Here is a 24077-nt window from a genome sequence, read left to right as displayed (position 1 = left end):
CCACCTTCTATCACTATACATTTGAAGCTTCTGCCTCTAACCCTAGGAAACTCTTTCCCACCTTTTCCCTGCTCCTTAATCCTCCTCCCCCCCACTCCTCCCTCTCTGAAGCTTTGTCAACCACTTTGAAAAGAAGGTTGACGACATCCGCTCCTCATTCACTCAGCCTATTTAGTCCACTGGTCCCACTCACACAGAACTACCCCATGCCTTGACCTCTGTCTCTCCTCTCTTTCCAGAAGAAATCATGCGACTAGTGAGGTCTGGTCGCCTGACAACCTGCCCGCTCGACCCCATCCTCTACTCCCTTCTCCAGACCATCTCTGGAGATCTTCTCCCAATCCACATTTCCCCGATCAACTCATCCCTGACCACTGGCTGCGTCCCCTCTTGACTTTAAAATGGCCCGAGTCACTCCCCTTCTCAAAAAACTAACACTCAACTAATCTGACATCAAAGACTATAAACCTGTATCCCTTCTTTCTTTTCTTTCCAAAACACTTGAGTGTGCTGTCTCTGATCAACTCTCTCGTTATCTCAGAATGAACTTCTTGACCCCAACCAGTCAGGCTTCAAGACGTATCACTCAGCCGAGATTTCTCTTCTCTGTGTCACGGAGGCTCTCTGCACTGTCAAAGCTGACTCTCTCTCATCCTCCTAGATCTATCCGCTGCCTTTGACACTGTGAACCATCAGATCCTCCTCTCCACCCTTCAGGGCTGGGTGTCTCAGGCTCTGCACACTCTTGGATTGCATCATACCTGGCAAGCCGCCCCTACCAGGTGACGTGGAGAGGATCTGTGTCTGCACCACGTACCCAAGCTCTTCTCTGTCCTGGCACCCCAATGGTGGAACCAGCTTCCCCCTGAAGCTAGGAAAGCAGAGTCCCTGCCCATCTTCCAAAAGTACCTGAAAGAGGTAGGGACCTCTTCAAAGAGTATCTTGAATAATCCTCCTCCTCACCTCAACCCCCCCCCCCCTTTCTAGCTCTGACTTTGCTGCTGTTAGCTACTTTATTGAGGAAAAGTGTACTTACTATGCCTGTGATATGTGGTTGTCCCACCCAGCTATCTTAAGATGAATGCATTAACTGTATGTTGTTCTGGATAAGAGCATCTGCTAAATTACTGAAATTTAAATGTAAATACACATAATGAACATGAAAAAATGAATGCAAAAACATATTTAGTAGTCTAGTATTTATTTCTTAACATTTTCAATTTGAAAATAAAATACATTTGGCACCTTTTCCCTCTTCTTATTTTCAGCCACGGGATGGCAGTATTGTCACACTTGTTCTAAATGGCTTGAGGTCTGTTCCTGTGAAAGTAATGTACACTATGTGAACTTGCCAGGCGAGAGATATCTCATCTGATCCAGTTCATCATGTATTTCCACTTCATTGAAGGTAGACTCAGCGATATGACGTAGATGCACAAAGTAAACAGCAAGGCTCAACTTCTCCCGTTTTGGTCCTGTGGCTACCACCCTCTAACAGCGTGAAGTGAACCCATGCACAGATACTGTGTGTGACTGTGTGGGAGCAAAGTCTTGCATCTTGCTCATCTCAATATCTGTGATGCTGCTCGTGGCAATGTCATTTCCCTGAGTCTACTTTTAAGATGGAGCAGATTATTTTTTAAATGTTTAATCACGAATCACAACTCAATTATTACAGTAAAAGAGGTTTGTGTCAATTCCTACAATGCAATGCAGATTGTCTACTTGGTATTCTCAGCAGACATCTCTGAATAACAAAAAGCTCTTCATAAACATCTTTCATTTTCATGGTTACTTGGGCAATCATTTATTAGGATATCAACTGCATTTCATTAATTTGTTATGTGCAGAAAAATTAAAAAACAGTTTCTGTTTCCATATCACAATTGAAAATCACATCAAAACCCCCTCCTTTAGAAGTCCACACATCAGAGGAAACAGATATTCCTAAACACCAACATTTCAATAAAATACTCTTAAAAAACATTGTAAAGTTCCTCCACAGTCGATACAGGCTAATTTTGACATAACACTGTTTTTCTTACACATGCAAAACAACCCCCTTCTCCCTCTCCCTCCCCCTCTCTCTGTCCTTCTGTATAAATGCTTAAAGTTATTGAGTTGTAGGCAGCATACTGGCAGTGGTTGTTACCTTGGTCTTTGATGTGAATTATGATCCGGTTTGCAAACTGGTTAGTCAGTAAGTGATTTGTTTCTGAGGAAGCAGTTCCAGCTGTTGCATTGCAAGGAACTGAAGTCATCCTTTGAAGAGGAACAGAGGGGAGAGTTACCGGCGCTTCCTTCTTCTAGTGGCTGTGGAGGAGGCCTGTCTGATAACCAGAGGAGTGAACACAGCATGCACATGTTGCAGACTCCTCTCTTCCCTGCGCGGTCATGCTTCATTTAATACCAATAGAGTTCCTTTTTCTGCAGACCTGTTCCCAAAAGAGGGTAGAATAGGTGTTGAATAACTCAAAAGAGACCCTTGGAAAACCAAGCAAACCACCAAATTAAATTAAGTTAAAAAAAATACACTGTGGCACAGATACTGTAAAACCTCCCTAATCTTTACAAAATCCAATGGATTTGGAATTATAGATTTATTTGTCAGTTCACTATCTAATCTATGTGAAAGAAAGAAGTCTCCCTACACATGCATAGTGATAAGGTATCTGGGTAGAGGCAGCCATACCTGAATCAGGATTCATGGGGTCTCTGAAGCCAGGTTGACCCGTCCAGCTAGGGAGGAGCTCTGGTTTGGAGCCCGAGGCCACGCCTGCAGCCCCCTCTGACCGGTCACTGTGGAGGAGATTGAGCAGGGAGTTGGTGTAAGGCTGTCCAGTGACCCCCAGGCCCTCATGGGACATGGAGTGGGGATAGGCCATGGCAGGCAGGCCCAGACCACCATGTTGCCTAGGAGTGAAGGCTAAGGGGTTGGTGCTCTCATCTGGGGAGCTGAGAGCCTGACGGTGGCTGGAGAGAGACTCATTGGTGCTGCTCAGATGAAGGCGACCAGACACAGGGGGAAAATGGTCTTCAGACCAAGATGGGGTTGGAACAACCCACTGGCAAGATGTTGAGTCAGACTCTGAAACAGATGTGGATTGAGAAAAATACATCCACAAAGTAAGTGTCTCGAAATGTGTTAATTTTGTACATTTCACATCAGTGAGCACACGTTTACTTGTTTGGTGCACACAGCATCATGATGATAGCATACAAAGTTCATTGCAAAATAATGTAATGCCTTTTTTTATATTTATTTTTTTAGGGGATAGACAAGCTATGAAATTAGCAGATAAAATGTAAGTCCATAAAAGAACATTCCCTACATCATTTCAACAAGAAAAATCTCATATATATACTGTATATACATACATATTTATGTACATACATACAGTTGAAGTCGGAAGTTTACATACACCTTAGCCAAATACATTTAAACGCAGTTTTTAACAATTCCTGACATTTAATCCTAGTAAAAATTCCCTGTCTTAGGTCAGTTAGGATCACCACTTTGTTTTCAGAATGTGAAATGTCAGAATAATAGTAGAGAGCATGATTTATTTCAGCTTTTATTTCTTTCATCACATTCCCAATGGGTCAGAAGTTTACATACCCTCAGTTAGTATTTGGTAGCATTTCCTTTAAACTGTTTAACTTGGGTCAAACGTTTCGGGTAGCCTTCCACAAGCTTCCCACAATTAGTTGGGAGGAATTTTTGCCCATTCCTCCTGACAGAGCTGGTGTAACTGAGTCAGGTTTGTAGGCCTCCTTGCTCGCACACGCTTTTTCAGTTCTGCCCACCAATTTTCTATGGGATTGAGGTCAGGGCTTTGTGATGGCCACTCCAATACCTTGACTTTGTTGTCCTTTAGCCATTTTGCAACAACTTTGGAAGTATGCTTTGGGTCATTGTCTATTTGGAAGACCCATTTGCGACCAAGCTTTAACTTCCTGACTGATGTCTTGAGAATTTGCTTCAATATATCCACATAATTTTCCATCCTCATGATGCCATCTATTTTGTGAAGTGCACCAGTCCCTCCTGCAGCAAAGCACCCCCACAACATGATGCTGCCAACCCCGTGCTTCACGGTTGGGATGGTGTTCTTCGGCTTGCAAGTCTCCCCCTTTGTCCACCAGACATAATGATGGTCATTATGATCAAACAGTTCTATTTTTGTTTCATCAGACCAGAGGACATTTCTCCAAAAAGAACGATCTTTGTCCCCATGTGCAGTTGCAAACCGTAGTCTGGCTTTTTTATAGCGGCTTTGGAGCAGTGGCTTCTTCCTTGCTGAGCGGCCTTTCAGGTTATGTCGATATAGGACTCATTTTAATGTGGCTAGAGATACTTTTGTACCTGTTTCCTCCAGCATCTTCACAATGTCCTTTGCTGTTTTTCCGGGATTGATTTGCACTTTTCGCACCAAAGTACGTTCATCTCTAGGAGACAGAATGTGTCTCCTTCCTGAGCGGTACGACGGCTGCGTGGTCCCATGGTGTTTATACTTGCATACTATTGTTTGTACAGATGAACGTGGCACCTTCCGACGTTTGGAAATTGCTCCCAAGGATGAACCAAACTTGTGGAGGTCTACCATTTTTTTCTGAGGTCTTGACTGATTTATTTTGATTTTCCCATGATGTCAAGCAGAGGCACTGATTTTGAAGGTAGGCCTTAAAATACATCCACATGTACACCTCCAATTGACTCGAATGATGTCAATTAGCCTATCAGAAGGTTTTAAAGCATGACATAATTTTCTGGAATTTTCCAAGCTGTTTGAAGGCACAGTTAACTTAGTCTATGTAAACTTCTGACCCACTGGAATTGTGATACAGGGAATTATCAGTGAAATAATGTGTCTGTAAACAATTGTTTGAAAAATTACTTGCGTCAGGCACAAAGTAGATGTCCTAACCGACTTGCCAAAACTATAGTTTGTTTACAATACATTTTTTGAGTGGTCGAAAAACGAGTTTTAATGACTCCAACATAAGTGTATGTAAACGTCCACCTTTAACTGTATACAGTGGATTATTGTCACGACTTCCGCCGAAGTTGGTCCCTCTCCTTGTTCGGGCGGCGTTCGGCGGTCGACATCACCGTATTCATTGTACACACCTGGTTTCCATTCCATAATCATGTTCCTTATTTAACCCTCTGGCCTCCCCTTTTGTTTTGTGCGTTATTGTGTTTTGTCAAGTGGTTCCGTGTACGTGTTCTGGATTGTTTATGTTTATCCTTGTTAGATTATTGTTGATATTGAGTAAAGATCGTGGCTTTACTCATACCTGTGTTCTTCGCCTGACTCCGCTTCATTCCATTCACCTGGAACACTGACAGAATCACGCACCTAAAGAATGGAGTCAGCAGGTGCACCCAGCCATCCTCTACCAGTGGAGGAGCGCATCCAGCAGCACGTGACTATGTTACAGAGTCTCGGTACTGTCATGGATCGCGTGCTGCAAACTATGGAGAGATGGGAGAGAGGGGTTTTTCCGGCAACCCCATCATCATCACCCCCGCTCCCACAACAACCTCCCTCGACTCCACCCCTTCTTCACCAGCACCCAGTGGAATTCAGCTATCGCTCCCGGGGGTATATGACGGAACGGCTGCCGGGTGCCAGGGGTTTCTTCTCCAGCTCTCCAGCTCTACCTGGCAACAGTTCGGCCGGCTCCTTCCGGACGCGAGAGTGTGAACGCCCTCATCTCCTGTCTGACGGGTAAAGCACTGGAATGGGCCAACGCCATCTGGGGAAGAGAAGGACCGGCGTTGGACGATTACGAAGATTTCACCCGCCGCTTCCGGGCGGTTTTTGATCATCAACCTGAAGGGAGAGCGGCGGGGGAAAGACTATATCATCTCAGACAGGGGATGAGGAGCGCACAAGAGTTAGCGCTGGACTTTCGCACTCTGGCCGCCGGCGCGGGATGGAATGAGCAGCCCTGATCGACCACTACAGGTGTAGTTTACGCGAGGATGTTCGCAGGGAGCTAGTCTGCAGGGACACCACCCTTAAACTTGACCAGCTGGTGGACCCTATCCATCCGGCTGGATAACTTGTTGGTCTCTCGCGGACGTCCGGATCGGGGTCCGTCAGTTCCATCCCCCAGGACTTCCGATCCAACACCGATGGAGCTGGGAGGTGCTGCTATGAGGGGGACCGGAGGGGGTTCCATTCCCTGCACCACCTGTGGCCGCAGAGGGCACACTGCTGGTCGGTGCTGGGGAGGTTCCCCAGGGAGTCGAGTTAGCAGGCGGAGCGCTGGTGGATCATCCCAGGTGAGTAGGCACCCGACTCACTCAGAGCTCCCTGTTGCGCACATGTGGTTGTTTATAGAATTTCCTGAGTTTTCCCCACATTCCCAGCATAAGGCGCTTAGTCGATTCAGGCGCGGCTGGGAACTTTATTGACCGTTCCTTTGCACGTAGATTAGGGATCCCTATTGTTCCCGTTGATGTTCCCTTCCCTGTACATGCCTAGTGAGGTCTGTGAGATAGTCGTCCTTTGGGGTCGGGGCTAAGTAGGGAGGTCACAGCTCCACTCTGTATGATAACGCAGGAGGGTCATGAGGAGAGAATTAGACTCTTTCTGATCAACTCTCCTGCGTTTCCTGTTGTGTTGGGCCTTCCCTGGTTGGCCTCACATGACCCCACTATTTCATGGCAACAGAGGGCTGTCAAGGGATGGTACCGTCAGTGCTCAGGGAGGTGTGTAGATGTTTCCTTAGGTACAACTACGGTGGAGAGTCCAAACCAGATCTCCACCATGCACATTCTCCCCGAATATGCCGATTTGGCACTCGCCTTCTGTAAAAAGAAGGTGACTCAATTACCACCCCATCGACGGGGGGATTGCGAATTAAATCTCTTGGTAGACGCAGCACCTCCCAGGAGTCACGTGTATCCTCTGTCACAGGAGGAGACGGCGGCTATGGAAACATATGTCACTGAATCTCTGGGACAGGGATACATTCGGCCTTCCATTTCACCTGCCTCCTCAAGTTTATTTTTTGTGAAGAAGAAGGATGGAGGGTACGCCCGTGTATTGACTATCGAGATCACGGTAAAGTACAGTTACCCGTTACCTCTCATAGCCAGTGTGACAGAGTCATTGCACGGGGCGCGCTTCTTCACAAAATTGGATCTCAGGAGGCTTACAACCTGGAACGTATCCGGGCGGGGGATGAGTGGAAGACGGCATTTAGTACCACTTCTGGGCATTATAAGTACCTCGTCATGCCGTACGGGTTGATGAATGCTCCATCAGTCTTCCAATCCTTTGTAGATGAGATTTTCAGGGACCTGCACGGGCAGGGTGTGGTGGTGTATATAGATGACATTCTAATATACTCCGCCACACGCGCCGAGCATGTGTCCCTGGTACGCAGGGTGCTTGCTCGATTGTTGGAGGATGACCTGTACGTCAAGGCGGAGAAATGTCTGTTCTTCCAACAGTCCGTCTCCTTCCTAGGGTACCGCCTTTCCCCGTCAGGGGTGGAGATGGAGAATGACCGCATTTCAGCCGTGCGTAATTGGCCGACTCCAACCACGGTAAAGGAGGTGCAGCGGTTCTTAGGGTTTGCCAACTACTACCGGAGATTTATCCGGGGGTTTGGTCAGGTAGCGGCTCCCATTACCTCCTTGCTGAAGGAGGGACCGGTGCGACTGCAGTGGTCAACTCGGGCGGACAGGGCTTTTAGTCACCTGAAGGCTCTGTTTACCTCGGCTCCCGTGCTGGCTCATCCTGATCCCTCCTTGGCATTCATAGTAGACGTGGACGCATCCGAGGCTGGGATAGGAGCTGTGCTGTCTCAGCGCTCGGTTACGCCACGAAACTATGATGTGGGGGACCGGGAGCTGTTGGCTGTTGTCAGGGCTCTGAAGGCGTGGAGACATTGGCTTGAGGGGGCTAGACACCCTTTCCTCATTTGGACTGACCACCGCAATCTGGAGTACATCCGGGTGGCGAGGAGACTGGACCCTCGCCAGGCGAGGTGGGCCATGTTTTTCACCCGCTTTGTTTTCACCCTATCATACAGACCAGGTTCCCAGAACGTGAAGGCAGACGCGCTGTCCCGGACGATTTAATCCATTTAAGAATAAGTAACGTAACAAAATGTGGAAAAAGTCAAGGGGTCTCAATACTTTCCGAATGCACTGTATACTGGCTCTGGCAGCCAAAACAGCCAATTACTCCATCTAAACGTGAATCGATTCTCAATTGCGATACGGTTCTAGAAACATGAAGCCCTTTTCCTTCATATCACATCAAAATCATTGTCAGACTGATAGTACCTGCATTCATAATTCAACCCTGATTTAGATCAATGTACACTATATGGCCAAGAGTATGTGGACACTTGCTTGTCAAACCTCTCATTCCAAAATGATAGGCATTAATTAATGGAGTTGGTTCCCCCTTTGCTGCTTTAACAGCCTCCACTCTTCTGGGAAGGCTTTTTCCACTAGACGCTGGAACATTGCTGCGGGGAATTGCTTCCCTTCAGCCACAATAATATATATATTATTATAAAAATATATATATAAAGTTTATTTCCTAATCGCACTGGACTCCAAGTGTATCGGCCAATCACTCAATCAATCACTCGAGTCTTAATTCCAACCTTCATTGCATAGTTAGGTATCAGTCTGCTCACCAGATTTGACAGTCTTTCGGCTCTTTTTGCCCTTCCCGCTGGTGGCCTTGGTCTTACTGGCCTTGCTGAGGGCACGGTTGAAGTGTTGGTCCACCATGCTACCGATGTCACCCTGGAAGTAGGTGAAGATGAGTCTATTGGACTGCTCCTCTGTCTTTACAACTACCTGGGGGCTACCTGAACGTCCTGCCATCGCTGACTCAACTTAGATCCTGGGGGAACATAATAGAGTACAATGGTTGGTAGGTAGAGAACCGTAATATATTGCCTAACAAGTCCATGCATCATCTGTAGGCTAGGCTACCCATTCAGTATGTGCTTGCTGAGTCACTTGAGTTATGGCTTTTGTACGTCCATAATTAAGGGATATGGATATAACATTATAATGCACAGTTCAGATGCTGAACTTATGGTGAGTCAAACTGAATAGAAATGAAAAGTGGGCTGGCACGGACGGTTAAGAGCTTTGCTTGGCATACCAATTGTTTTCATTCAACCGCTCTCAACACTGCAGCAGACTTCCTTGTTGGTTTTGGGTTGAATTCAGGCATAACAGTAGCCGACTAAACTCAACTCCATGACATTGTTCTTTGTAAATGCGGCCTATTCTTTGGGTGTGGAAATCCATCGTTTTTGATTTAAAAAAAAGGTTATTTTATGTGACGTCGGAACTCCAGTCCGCCCACACTTGTCACCTCTCAACTCCATCATGAATGTGGAGTTGAGTTTAGTGGAGTTGAGTTTAGTCGGCTGGCATAACAGTGACCTCTCACAGAAGTCCACCTGAGAATCCGAGACCATGATTGTGCTTCCGCGGTGGGTGTGGCCAAGCAACCTTTATTTGCATACAATGAACATATTTTAACATACATTACCATTTCTCCCGACAGTGGAAGAACTGCTCTGGCGCGCTGCCTGAAACAGAGGCCTGTTTCACTTGCATAGCACCGAAACAGCGGAAGAGGCTGCCGAACTATTGTCAGAAGTTTGACGAGGCGTATTGCATGGTTTCAGAAGGCACTCTATCCCCACTCTTCCAAAGACAAAGATACGTGTTCTTTAGTTTGGTACGGCGATAGAGAGGTTACTGAACTAGGGCTTACTCTCTCCATTTTTGTTTTATTTACTGACCTGGGTGGCTATTGTAGCATCCAGAGGAATTCACAGATCATCTCACCATGAAGTAGTAAAAGGGTTATAACCTAACATTCATTTGTGATTTTGTTTTCCACTCCGCCGGGATAATAATTCAATAATGAAAGGTATCCAGGTGATCTTATTTGATTCATCGAACACATGTTGAGAAATCGCCTTCATCTGTGCATGTATCAACATAAAATAATGGGCAGATTAAGCTATTCAAAACCTGACTGAAATGTCATCTTTTATTGGTCTTTATCTGTTATTTGCAAACAATGTCTACTTGTCATTACACAAATTGAAGGTTCAAAGTAAATCAATGCTTATTCATGTCAGCACATTACAGGCTGTTCACTACATCCTTTTTATGCAGTTTGCATTTATTGAGATGACTCATGTACTGGAGGCAGCTCTGCAGAGTGGTCAATACGCTCTAAAAATGAGGGTTCCTCAAGGGTTCTTTGGGAAGGGTAATGGTTCTGTGGGGAACCATAATGGCTCAAAAAACCCTTTGAACTCTTCAATGGTTCTTTACAGTTCACAAAAGGGTTCTTTGCTCTTTTAGTGATAATTAAAAGGATGGGGACCGGCTCATTAGAATATTTTGGGCCGTGGTTTGCTCACAGCTCTTTTTGTCAATTAAAAATGGTTGACTAAATCAGTCAGTGGTTCTCAATTCTCTCCTCAGGGACCCCCCAGCTGTTCCAGAGGTAGCTCACTTGATTCAACTTGTCAATTAACTCAATAATAACACCTATAGCATTTTAACAGTATAATATGGCTCACCAGAATAAAGAACCCTGTATGGTTCTTCAAAAGGATCTACAAAGAAACTTTCAGATTGAAAAAGGTTCTTTATAGAACCGTTCTCCATAAAGTATCTAGAAAGAAACATAAAAAAGGGTTCTATATAGCCCCAATTAGGGTTGTAACCACAGCTGAACCCTTTTTCCCAGTGCTATATAGATCCTTTTTTAACGGTTCTTTATAGAACCATTCTCCATAAAGGTTCTATAAAGAACCATTAAAAGGGGTCCTATATAAAAGGTGACCAAATAGGGTTGTAACTACAGCACCAAAAAGGGTTCCGTTATGGTTACAAGCCAAATAACCCTTATCTGGGTCTATTTAGAACCATTATATTTTCGTGTGTAGCTGGAGCAGCCACAAAGTCATAAAATCTGATTTTAAACCTAACCTTAAACTTAACCACAGTACTAACCCTAATGCCTAACCCTAACCTTAATTTAAGACCAAAAAAGTGAATGTTTTTACAATATAGACAATGTTGACTTTGCAGCTGGCCAATCTAGAGGAAACGCTCAGTTTTGCCTCCAGGGCAAGATTCATAACAATAAAGGTTATGCCTGCCTTTTGCATCACAACTTTTATCTCTGTATATAAATCGGCCTACCTTTTTTCAGTTAAATTACGTCAACAACCATGTAATATTGAATAAAAAAGTTCCCAAGTGAAATAAGTACACCATAAATTGGGGAATTATAATAATCAGACACGTATCTGCAAATATTGATAAAACCATACATTATGTATGCAGTCTTGTAAGATTATATTACAAAGAAATGCATGCCATGTACTCTCTCTTACCTGAGCAGGTGAGCTCCTCTGATCAAGGACCAAGTCCCAGGTTTGATTGAAGTAACCCTTGATGCTGCCTGTTTTCAATTGCCCACAATTACTCAAAAAGAACGTTATTTTGACAACAGCACTGGCATGCCTCGAATGCTGCTAAATAAAACACAACCTGTTAAGTCTATTGTCCTCTCAAATGTCCAGATTGATGGAGAAAACATCGAACTCTTCGTTTATTGGAGTTTGTTCGTCAGAAACCCGCATTCATTCAACACATCCTGCGCTCGAGCTGCCTGCTGTGTGGAGATATCGCGATGGAGGGTGTGATGCGCTATGACGGTATGAAGAGAATGTAACTTAACAACTTCCTCCACACACCTGCAGCACCTTATCAAAACATTCCTTAGTGAACTACACTGTCAAAAAATCGCGTTCACGTTTAGAAATGTTTTTTGAGAACACATGCTATATGGAAAGAGTTGGTCAATTATAAAGTGTGGAAATATCTACTGTGTGATACTGAAAGGATTAAAATGAATATCATCGTTATAGAATGGCTGTTACGCCGAGAACACCATTATCATACTTTTTGTGCACTGTGCAAATAATAATTCTAATGTTAAACTAAGACAAGCTTTGTATGCTTGGTATAGATGTTTTCCTATAGGCAGAATGCAGACAGCTGAGCATTTCACACAGTAATGTCAGACAATAATGTAATAAAATGTTTTATATTTCATTTTTTAAGGGTGTAATAAAATGTTAATATTATATTTGAAATTCTTATTATAAATAGCTCTCTTACAAAAACGAGAGCCGTATTCGTGATTGATATTATGACAAATGATGATAGATTTCAGAAAGTACACTGACAATACAAAAGATACCACTGAGGTTTTCCTGTTACACATGCAGAGAACCACAATGATAGTTACAGCCACCAATGGTGATGTGGTGTGACATCTGTTCACTAGTCAATATAAGACACATTGAGAAATGTGAAGTTATGCTATCATGTACTTGACCAATAGCCTTATTGTCAGATGTGTTGAGAACGGACATTTTGAATGGACTACACTGTTGAACATGCTCACAATGTGTCCTCCAAAAACTATGTATACTGTCTGGAAGACACATGAGCCAAACAAATGATGTGTATTTTCCAAAATAAGACTCAGCTTTGACTTGGTTTATTCAATGTCATTTGAAAGAGAATAAATACTCCCATCATACAACAAAGTGAGCAAAGTGATAACGTACCAGAACAGGCCCAAAAATTGGAGTACACTGTATACCAGGGCAGGGCCTGTATTCATGAAACATAGTAGTGCTGATCTAGGATCCGTTTAGCCTTTTCATAATAATTAATATGGTTACATGGACAGATGGTACCTGGTCTTAGAACAGCACTCCTATGAGACACTTTAGGAAATGGGACCCATAACTGTAAAGAAGTGCATTAGTCCACATTTCAGCTCTAGGCCTCACCCTGCGGTAATCCTACAAAACCAGGAGATGTATTAGACCCCAGAGGTCTGTCACATACAGTACACGAAGCTCTTCTTACAGACAAGATATTGGAAGCACCCCAACTTGTTCGTTTTTTACCCTGTAGTGTAGAACATATACTTTATGTGTTTTGCTGCAGGGGCTGCTGTGGATATTGTTTGATGACTCTCACTGTCGTTGGATCGTCATTATCTATGATGCACTGTACTGAAGTTGTTTACATTTGTCTTCAATTAGAGCTTTTTGGCCACACATACCAGTGGTGGGTTTGGCTTCGAAATGAGAATGCATAAGCAGTAAAGAAGCCTATATCTACTGTAAAATGTGTTGGTGGATCTTTGATATTATCGGACTCTTTTGCTTCCATTGGTCCTGGGGCCCTTGTTAAGGTCAACGGCATCTTTAACTTCACCCAGTACGAGGACATTTTAGCCAGAATACCTGGTTGCCTCTGTCAGGAGGCTGAAACTTAGTCACAAGTGGATCTTCCAGCAAGATCTTCCACATGGAAATGGTTAATCGGCCACAAAATCAACGTTTTGCAAAGGCCATCTCAGTCTCTGGACTTGAAACCCATTGAAATCTTGTAGTTTGAATTGAAGAGGGCAGTCCATAAGCGCAGACAAAGGATATCAAGGATATGGACATTTTAGAAAAAGGCTCAGTGCCGTTATCCTTGCAAGGTGAAGTATTGAAAGGTATTGAAAACAGGGTTGTCAATCATTTTGACCATACCTTTAAAAACAATAAGTATTGTGTTAAACAAAAGTATAGTGTTAAACAAAATCTCTCCCACTGGGCACAGACGTCAATTAAATGTCTAGTTTTGATTTACATTTGGTTGAGTTGTCAACTCACGTGAATTCAATGTGAAATCAACCAACAATGTCACCCTGTCATTGGATTTAGGTTATAAGTTGGGTGAAACAAACTTTCCCTTACATGTAGGACTTTTTGCAAATCCAATTCGTTTTCCAAGTTGATTCAACATCATCACATAGATATATATTTTTTAATGACGTGGAAACAGCATTGACTTCACCGGTTTTTGCCATGGGCTTTCTCTGAGCAATTGTATTAGAATAAAATAGTATAATTTCCCAATTTGTTTGAGCATACAATATAGCTCAGTATTTTTATTATTTATTTTATACATTCATTTTTGCTCATCTTTATCAAGGCTGTCAATAATTTCAGACCCCACTGTATATACAGAAGGTTATTGTTACTTAGTAGCCCTATCTTTGTGTCAAAAGGCGAGCGTGGGAAGAGCGCCATTCATACAGTAAGCTGCATTTGAGATGGAGAAATGGAGAAAAGACTGAACATAAAATATCTCTATTGCATTATCCCCTATGCTAAACAATCCACATTCATCAACCTTCAAGTCTTTTAGAGATGGCGGTGAACATAACGTGTGTCATGAATTGTCCTGGATTTTTTTCTCAGTTAAAATGGTGACAGATCCACGGATCAAGGGTAGGCCTACAGTACATTGCATTACAGCAAGGAGGCTTTGTACATTTGTTTGAAAAGATCTGTTCTTTCTATGAAGTCAAGAAAAGTCATTAAGTGTCCTTGACTCTTTAAACTTCACTATGTGTATGTTTTATTTATTTAACATCGTGAAAAGAACAGAAACACATTTTGAGGAAGAGAAATGTCATTTAACAAAGAGAATGCATAAAGTACCAAAATATTGATCATACTCTACAACAATAGTCTGACATTAAGTCAACTTTTTTTTGTTGTCATTTGGCAGATGCTCTTATCCAGAGCGACTTACAGTAGCAATTAGGGTTACGTGCTTTGCTCAAAGGTACATAAAACAGATTTTCCACCTAGTTTTGGGTATTGGGGATTCGAACCAGCGACCTTTCGGTTACTGGCCCAAAAAGCTTAACCACTAGGCTACTTGCCTCCCTGTCCTATAATACACATTATTCATAGAGCTTATGTCCTTTTTAAAGCACAGAACAGGCTAACACTTGCACATAGAGTATGAATGTATATCTCCCGAGGAGATATACATTAGTGGGAAGGATACTGGTCATTTAGATATGATCAGTAGAGTATCTGGACTTTTCACAGTGTAATTCAGAATGGACTGAACTTAGGTGTCTGCTATGGTGTCATGAGCTCAAGTGTTTCTCATTGTTCCAGGTGAGGGGTATTATGGCACTATGTTGTGAGCCTGGCTAAGCCCCCTGGTGGAGCCAAGTTAATACCCTTTGTGGAACTAGACTAGGCCCCCTGGTGGAGCGACAGTAGACTATGCCCCCTGGTGGAGCTACAGTCGACTAGGCCCACTGGTGGTAGGGTGGGGCAGAGCTACAGCTAGCTGTAGTGGAGTCATCAGAGATCTTCCTAGAGGACGTGTTGACAGACTTGACAGACGGAAAGCGGTGCACCAGATGGTTTTGCTTGGTCTTGCCACCCATCATCACAGAGCGGCTCCAATCTAAACAGGGTCAAAGGTAAAAATGAAGCAACCTCAGGAACACTCTCTATGAACCACCTGGGGCTTATGCAATATCAGACTGCTTGGAGGTCCCTCGACTGTACCTGAGAAGTCATTGCGCCTGAATCGGCCACAGCACAGGTGGATCCTCCACTGCTTCCTTACATTCTCTTTCATCAGGCAGTGAAACACAAAGATAAAGAACCCTGAAACACAGCCGGAGAAAAGATAATGGGTTCTCTCTCTCTCTCTCTCTCTCTCTCTCTCTCTCTCTCTCTCTCTCTCTCTCTCTCTCTCTCTCTCTCTCTCTCTCTATTGTACAGTAGACAACGTATATTGGTCCCTTTACCTTGCAGACTGTTGAGGACTGAGAAGAGGTGGAGCATAGGTACCCTGGCCGGTCCCCAGGTAAAAAAGGCTATTGGCCAGGTAAGACCCAATAGGAAGGTGAGACTGGCCACAGCCCTCAGATCATGCATGACACTGCGCTTGTTTACTGTAGCTGCAGGATTATTGGTCTGCGTGTGTCGGATCTGGATCAGAACCATGATGAACACGACCATGTTAAAGACCAGGACCAGTAGCACGAATGCCACGATAGTGATGTAGAAGAAAACGTTACTCTGCATCCAACAGCTGAGAACAGGAGGAAGAGGAGGGAGAGAGAGTGTGAAAGAGAAATGTGATTAATCACATGTATCAGTAACAGTGGTCAACTGGCCATGCTGCATACTCACAATGGCTCATAGCCCTGTAGAGAGTCAAGGGAGTCTTCAGATAGAACATTGCCATAGGCATCCTTCTCAATGGCCAGGACCAGGCTGACAATCACCAGAGGAATGCCTGTGTGGAGACAGAGAACTTTACTTCTTCATTCTTTTCCCTTGGTCAAACAGGATCAGTGTGAAGGATTCAATCGCTGACTACAATATAAAAACACTCAAAAGGAAATTAAATAACTTAATTTATCTTGATTTGATTGATAGACTGATGTTCAGTTTTTGCAGATTTCTATTAATTCATTACAATATGATTGACAATATGGGTTGCACCATTCGATTTGTCTAGTTCTTCTACATCCATTAATACCAACCATTAATCTGTGTGATTAACGGGGGCTGAGCTAGAGTGGTGTTTGTAAGAGCTGATCCCGAAATGGGCTGGGGCCAGGTCTTTTTACAAAAACATCTGTAGAGTCCGAATCATTTGAGATACAAACTATTAAAAGATATCTATGAAAAGCTGAGACTCTCATGAACATGCCCAAATTCTGTGACGCTCACAAGCTACACAAGAGTCGTAAGAAGGTAAGGTACATAGAAGATCATACTAAATCTCAGGACATAGTGTCTATAACACTGCAATAAGCTCACATAGTTGCTGTCACAAACTCCAAACTCCACACAGTTGTCACTGACAAGTTGATTATTCATTTCCCAATGAGCAAACCATTTCTATACTTAAAGCATTCATATAAATTCATTTTTATCAGGTATTTTCTTTGGCCAACCTATTTCCTTTTCCATGTGGAATCATGTTTTAACCAAAAAAGTGTTAAAAATAAATAAATATATATATATATATATATATGTAAACATATACAGCATATCAACAATGAAGACACAGAGAGGCAGTCAGTAGCGATTTAATGTGCAAACATTGCTATTGGGAGGCAGAGTTCTTTTTTCAGCAACTCTGGCTATATGGCAGCATAACTATAACGATTGCATCATCACACAAAACTCTGATAGTTTTGCCCCAATGCAATGTGTAGATTGCGTCTTGCTTGTGCTACGGCAATATCCGTAACAACAGACAGATAGCCTTTAGAAGTAATTCATAACCCTTGACTTATTACAATTTTTTGTTGTTACAGCCTGAATTCAAAATGGCAAAACAAACAAAACAATCTCACCCATCTACACACAATACCCCATAATGACAAAGTGAAAACCTGTTTTTAGAAATGTTTGCAAACTTATTGACAATGAAATACTGAAATATCTTATTTACATAAGTATTCACAACCCTGAGTCAACATATGTTAGAATCACTTTTGTCAGGAATTACAGCTGCGAATCTTTCTGGGTAAGTCTCTAAGAGCTTTGCACACCAGCATTGTACAATATTTGCACATTATTCTTTTTTTAATTCTTCAAGCTCTGTCAAGTTGGTTGTTGATCATTGCTAGACAGCCATTTTCCAGTCTTGCCATAGATTTTCAAGCCGATTTATGTCAAAACTGTAACTCGGCCACTCAGGAACATTCAATGTTGTCTTTGTAAGCAACTTCAGAATATATTTGTGTTTTAGGTTATTGTACTTCTGATATGTGAATTTGTATCCCAGTGTCTGTTGGAAAGCAGACTGAACCAGGTTTTCCTCTAGGATTTCGCCTTTGCTTAGCTCTATTCCGTTTATTTTTATCCCAAAGAACTCCATTGTTCTTGCTGATGACAAGCATACCCCTAACACGATGAAGCCACCACCATGCTTGAAAATATAAAGAGTGGTACTCAGTGATGTGTTGTGTTGGATTGGCCCCAAACATAACGCGTTGTATTCAGGACATAAAGTTAATTTCTTTGTCAAATGTTTCGCAGTTTAACTTTAGCCTTATTGCAAACAGGACGCATGTTTTGGAATATTTTTATTCTGTAAAGGCTTCCTACTTTTCACTCTGTCATTTAGGTTAGTATTGTGGAGTAACTACAATGTTGTTCATCCATCCTCAGTTTTCTCCTATCACAGCCATTAAACTCTGTAATTGTTTTAAAGTCACCATTGGCCTCATGGTAAAATCCCTGAGCAGTTTCCTTCCTCTCCGGCAACTGAGTTAGGTATGACGCTTGTATCTTTGTAGTGAATGGGTGTATTGATACACCATCCAAAGCGTAATTAATACCTTCACCATGCTCAAAGGGATATTCAATGTCTGCTTTTTTATTTTTACCCATCTACCAATAGATACCCTTATTTACAAGGTATTGGAAAACCTTCCTGGTCTTTATGGTTGAATCTGTGTTTGAAATCACTGCTTGACTGAGGGATCTTATAGATAATTGTATGTGTGGGGTACAGAGATGAGGAAGTCATAAAACATCCTGTTAAACACTATTATTGCACACAAGAGTCCATGAACTTATGTTAGTTGTTAAGCAAATTGTTTCTCCTAAACTTATTTTGGCTTGCCATAACAAAGGGATTGAATACTTATTGACTGAAGACATTTCAGCTTTTCATTTTTTATTCATTTGTACCATTTCTAAAGACATAATTCCACTTTGACATTATGGGGTATTGAGTGACAAAAGAAAATCTAAATGTAATCAATTTTAAATTCAAGCTGTAACACAACAGAATGTGAAAAAAGTCAAGGGGTATGAATACTTTCTGAAGATAATGTATATATTTTTGGAACGTTCGTTCAAATCATCACCAAGTTTTTATTTCAGCTGTTCAGAAATATGAGGCTTCATTATCATCTCGCTCAAATTGGTTGACGGTTCAGAAGAGGCTGAGTAAAGCATAGTGTAAATAGAGAAACTTGAATGTGTGTGTAAAATCACACATGCGCAGAACGTTATTCGGATCCTTAGTTTTGAGAAAGACATTTCCAGAGGGGCGGGGGCGAAAACTCTGTGTTCGTAGCCTCAACCATAAAAATATGAATGTCAAGTTAACAGCTGATTGGCCAGCTCAGCCAATGAGCCAATGAGACGTCTCAGCCAAAAACATGGCGTCATCCTCTATGAGGAAATAGAAAGCATTTTTTAAACGGTTTGAGTTGGGGTTTTTAAGAGTTTTTTCTCTAATTTATGACTTGGCCACAAATACAAGTATTGGACGAGTCAACAACATTATTTGGGTATGAGTTAATAGCTTTTAAAATATTTTCATTGGACAGTTACTTTAAAGATGTTTTTACAAGTATCCTTATTTTGCCTCAGACTGCCTTGGCTTACCCCAGCCGAGGGTGCAGAACTTGAGGATGTAGGAGGGGATGTAAACGTTGAAGACCTTGACCAGAGCGAAGTACATGTGGACAGCCTCCAGGCCCATCCAGGTGAATGAGGCTAACAGGAAGTAGTGCAGCGTGGCTGCCGTGGTGATGCAGAGGCTGTAGAAGCCGAAGGAGGACAGCCAAGAGTCCATCAGGAAAACCAGGTTGAGGCCCAGCAGAGCCACAGAGAGGTTGATGAGGATCTTAGACGGATAGTCTCGACGCAGCTTCCTGTGACAGAGTGGAAAGGAGTGTGTGAGAGATAGAGAGAGAGGCACAGGGTGAGAAATTGGGAGATGAGTGGAAAGAGATTGAGAAGGAGAGGAATAGTGAGAGTGGCAGATGAAGTACAGGAGGAGATTAGATAATACAGAGAGAAAAGTGGGAGAGATGCCACAGAAAAATAGAGAACAATATTCTATCTGTCTATCTGTCTGGTTGCTGACTTACTCAAAGACCATGTAGGTGAGCAGGCTGATGCTCAGGAAGATGGAGGACACACCACAGCCCAAGTAGGAGATGACCATCAGTATCTCCTGGTCAGCCTCACTGATAGGAGCCCTGGACACATCCTGTAGGACACCAGAGGTCAAAGGTCAATAGGAACATAATATATCAGTCCAGATGCACTGCACTAATGCAGTTGTGTGATTTGAACCAAGGTGACTCACCAGGAGCACGGCAAAATGGGTCAGGTGGTAACAGTGGCAGGTGGTCTGATAAGCGGAGGTGGTTGGAAGTGTCTCACAGCCGTTGCTGTCCCACCCACCACTCCCATTGTTCTTCTGGAAGTCCCAATACACGCACTCCACCTTGTCGTTTTTCTGTTGGGGAAGAAAGGATGTAGCTAGTCAGGCTCTGAAGCAGAAACATCGCTATGCTCAGTGGTAAGATAAAGCTATTTTTTCATTCCTCACCTCTTTGGGCTTGAGGTGAGTAAGTGTCACCACCACGGGTTTCCCGAGGTTGCTGACATTGCTGTTGTTGACACTGGCAGACACCACGTAACTATTCAGCGTCCAGTTGGTCTCTGGATCCTGTGAATGATCATACAACTTTAACACTGAATTACTGTACATTTGCTGCAAGCTTTCATTTGAAATAAGAAAACCATGAAACACCCGAGTATCCTTCCTCATTAATGAACAATTAACCCTGAATAATTAGACTTTGTTGATGGCATCACCTTGAAGAGCTCCTGTGTGCCATAGAAGTGGAACTGAACTCTCTTTTTTTTGTTTCCCTCGGGGAAGAAGTTCTGAATGGCACGGGGTAGAGAGATGGACGCCACTGTGCCGTCGCAGGGCTGACTCAGGAATGTCTGGTTGACAAAGATCTACAACAGAAAGAGGTGTACATATACTTACCAGGTGATGCACACTCACACACACAAGCTACCACACACACCTCATACTCACAAACACATGCACATGCACAAACACACGCTCACATATACACCGACAGACTCACACACACACACACAGCCAACGCTGCTGTCTCATGCTACAGAGACATTGAACCACTGGTCACTTCCCATTTCACACTGTGTACTTAAATACTGTCTCCCCGACGTAGCTCATTGTAATATTTCTACTACTGTACATTGTATTTTAGTTACACTGTTTATCCACACCACATATTTATATATACACTGGATTCTTGACATAACATACTCTAATATATCTACTTCTGTACATATCTTACTAAGCTGATCTTGTGTAAATTCTCCCGGTGTATATACAGTATGTATAGATTGCATTTGGCTACTGCTACACCGTTATTTGGATTTTTAATCAGATTTATCCCACCATTCTTGATTTCTTGTCTTTTTTTCCCCCTTACATTTGAATTGTTTGACATTCTACTGCATTGTTAAGCGGTAGTAACATAAGCATTTCACTGCACCCACTATAACACCTGCTAAACTGTCAACTTTGATTTGATTTGAAGTGATCAAAACATGTGTTTTATTCAAGTCGTCATATATAACTCCATTCCATCATGGAATTAAATGTAATAGGTCATTACACCACAGTGACAACACTGGACAAGTGTTGGAATAAACCTTGTTATTGTAAGGCAATGTTCTTGTTCCTTTAAATCGTTGTAGTTTCATTACCATTCAGTGTTTCGGCACAGTTTAAATCGTGTGCTGTTTTTCCACATTGAAGGTTAACTAGAAATGAATGCTAGAGGCTAGAGTCAGTTCCGAGAAACCTTTAACTGTTTCACAATAACCTCTGCATGCGTCCTACATTTTCTCTGTTCATTCAAGGGCATGCCCTCATTTGAATGGAGTAAAAACAGTCTAGTGTTTCATGCCATTGACTTTATAATGACAGGACAGGTATTTGACTGCTGGAGCATAGACAGTGTATCTCTGTCAGCTGTGATAGCCACTGCTTGTCAAATCCAGTACGTGTCTGACCAGAAAATAGAGTGTTATTACTGTCTTACCTCTGGAGCAAGGCCAGTTGAAAAGGAGGACACGCCAAACGTGAGGCCCTGGAACTGCTCTGGATCTACGTTGATCATGGAGAGAGCCAGGGAGGGGACGGTCACATCTTGTGACTCCTCAGGGAAATCCATCTGGTCCCCAACGCTGCCTGTAATACCCAGTATGCTGTTGGGAACATGATGGGAAATGTGCGTGACAGATTTGCCATAAAGGACAGCAGTGAAGAAAAAAATGAGACAAGGCTGGAGTCAAATGTACTCTTGTAATGCAACCATATTCCCTCTCCCCGTTGTCCCTTTCCCTTACTCGTTGGCGACCGCTGATAGGTTAGAACTGGACCCCAGGATGTCAGCGATTATGCTGACAATGTCCTCGCCGAGTGCAGGGGTCACTGTGCTGACCCCCAGAACCTCATCCAGCTTCTGGACCACGGTGGCCAGCTGGGAGTCACTCAGGTCCCCCTCGACACCCAGGAGGTCCTCAATCATGTCCACCACATCAGCTGAGTTGTCTGGGAGGAAAAGACACAAAGTCCAATGTTATGTAATACATCATTGTAATATTTGAATTTACTACTACAGACAAACAAAGGGAAAGAGATAGGCTAGGGAAGCACATGCACGCCATTGGTACAGTATAATACATGACAAATTACTTTTATTTCACTAGAACCTGGTATTTAGACTGCACAAGGGACTTACTTGCTGTGACGGTGACATTGTCCAGATCAGAGATGGTGATCATTGGCTTGCATGCCTTCAGGTTTGGCTCAGCCCATTTGGCCTTCTCAGTCACTCCATCCAACTCACTAATGTGAAGAAGGGAACCAAGAGAAAAGGAGATTAAGGTGAAATGAGCAGAAGACGAGAGGACCAGTCTTGTCTTGTTCTGACCTGTAGTCATTAAGCAATATGTTGCTATTTTGCATAATTGCACATCTATTTTTACAATGATAAAAAACAATTATTTCAAGGATGGTGGGCTAAGAAGTCATCATGGAGAACATAAGTAAAATACAAATGTTGTGTTCGGCGAATATGACAAATACAATTTGATTTGATGTCATGTTCCTGAATGGCTGAGTTACAGTTTTAACTTAAATCTACTTGAAAATCGATGGCAAGAGCTGAAAATTGTTGTCTAGCAATGATCAACAAACAATTTGACTGAGCTTGAAGAATTTTCAAAAGAATAATGGGAAAATGTTGCACAATCCAGGTGTGGAAAGCTCTTAGAGACTTACCCAGAAAGACACGCAGCTGTAATCGCTGCCATAGGTGCTTCTACAAAGTATTGCCAGGGGTGTGAATACTTGTTTAAATGAGATATTTCTGTATTTAATTTTCAATACATTTGCAAACATTTCTAAAGATGTGTTTTCACTTTGTCATTATGGGGTGTTGTATGTAGATTGGTGAGAAAATTCAGACTGTAACACAACAAAATGTAGAGTTTGTCAAGGCGTATGAATACTTTCTGAAGGCACTGGAGCTACGTTGTTGGTTGCATGGGATTGGCTGTGGTCTTGGGGGTGCCATACAGCCTGGGAGACAGGCTGCCTGTCAGGCATGTTCAGGTCTTAAATGCCCCATGAGGGCTGAGATGCCCCAAGAGGTCGTAGCTGAAGGTAAGGACATTTAGCTTGGTAACATTCTAACTTATAAACTGAAAATGAGCTCCAAACACAAACGAAGGCATGATATTAGCATGAAATGTACCATCCCTTAGTGTAGTAATAAAAAAAAACATATGTGTTGATACAACGTGGGCTCTGCTGCCCCAGCCATACTGTCAATCTATGCGTCGACTCCTATTTATAGAGTTTATCTTGTGATCTCAACAATACAACTTCTGTTATGGCATAATCATGAGGAAATTATATTGTGATCCTGACTAAACAACTTTTGTTATGTCGTGATAATGAGATAAATAAGTTGTGATCTCGTTTTTGATTTATTCATAATGATGTACCCTCTGGACTTCCATAAATTAGAGAGAGATCTCTAATGCACAGGTACTGGAGCAGGAGTCAACCTGTGCTCAGCATATGCCCCTTTGGACTCTCACTTGCCAAGTACCCTTTTGGGTGGTGGTATATATATATATATATATATATATATATATATATATATACACTGCTCAAAAAAATAAAGGGAACACTTAAAAAACACAATGTAACTCCAAGTCAATCACACTTCTGTGAAATCAAACTGTCCACTTAGGAAGCAACACTGATTGAC

General features: G+C 42.6%; 2 protein-coding genes across 2 annotated transcripts; both read right to left on the bottom strand.

Annotated features, from left to right (window-relative positions):
* Window positions 1-1184: 1184 nt before the first annotated feature.
* Window positions 1185-11731, bottom strand: LOC129856720 (transcription cofactor vestigial-like protein 2). Its single transcript, XM_055924450.1, has 4 exons — window positions 11422-11731; window positions 8674-8885; window positions 2693-3088; window positions 1185-2435 (listed from the first exon to the last, which is right to left on the bottom strand). Exons 2-4 carry the CDS (start codon window positions 8864-8866, stop codon window positions 2404-2406), a joined length of 621 nt encoding a protein of 206 aa, XP_055780425.1. The 5' UTR covers window positions 8867-8885; window positions 11422-11731; the 3' UTR covers window positions 1185-2403.
* A 3484-nt stretch (window positions 11732-15215) lies between these two features.
* Window positions 15216-23375, bottom strand: LOC129858627 (adhesion G-protein coupled receptor G2-like). The gene is made up of 13 exons (XM_055927937.1): window positions 23311-23375; window positions 22539-22645; window positions 22144-22348; window positions 21837-22002; window positions 20566-20715; window positions 20297-20416; window positions 20051-20203; window positions 19830-19951; window positions 19342-19610; window positions 16114-16219; window positions 15726-16012; window positions 15481-15582; window positions 15216-15376 (listed from the first exon to the last, which is right to left on the bottom strand). Exons 1-13 carry the CDS (start codon window positions 23373-23375, stop codon window positions 15216-15218), a joined length of 2013 nt encoding a protein of 670 aa, XP_055783912.1.
* Window positions 23376-24077: the final 702 nt, after the last annotated feature.

This window comes from Salvelinus fontinalis, chromosome 6, assembly GCF_029448725.1.
Source record: "Salvelinus fontinalis isolate EN_2023a chromosome 6, ASM2944872v1, whole genome shotgun sequence".
Taxonomy (NCBI): Eukaryota; Metazoa; Chordata; class Actinopteri; order Salmoniformes; family Salmonidae; genus Salvelinus; species Salvelinus fontinalis.
Note: the sequence above shows the minus strand (reverse complement) of the source record. Positions and strands in the feature narration are given on the sequence as shown.

Coding starts and splice junctions, on each gene's coding strand:
- LOC129856720 (XM_055924450.1), bottom strand. CDS start 8,866: ATGGCAGGACGTTCAGGTAGCCCCCAGGTAGTTGTAAAGACAGAGGAG. Junction 3,089..8,673: donor CCGAAAGACTGTCAAATCTG/GTGAGCAGACTG, acceptor CATCTGTTTCAG/AGTCTGACTCAACATCTTGC. Junction 2,436..2,692: donor CCCCATGAATCCTGATTCAG/GTATGGCTGCCT, acceptor TTTTGGGAACAG/GTCTGCAGAAAAAGGAACTC.
- LOC129858627 (XM_055927937.1), bottom strand. CDS start 23,375: ATGGCACCCCCAAGACCACAGCCAATCCCATGCAACCAACAACGTAGC. Junction 20,417..20,565: donor GCACACAGGAGCTCTTCAAG/GTGATGCCATCA, acceptor GATCATTCACAG/GATCCAGAGACCAACTGGAC. Junction 15,583..15,725: donor AGTCCTCAACAGTCTGCAAG/GTAAAGGGACCA, acceptor GCTGTGTTTCAG/GGTTCTTTATCTTTGTGTTT.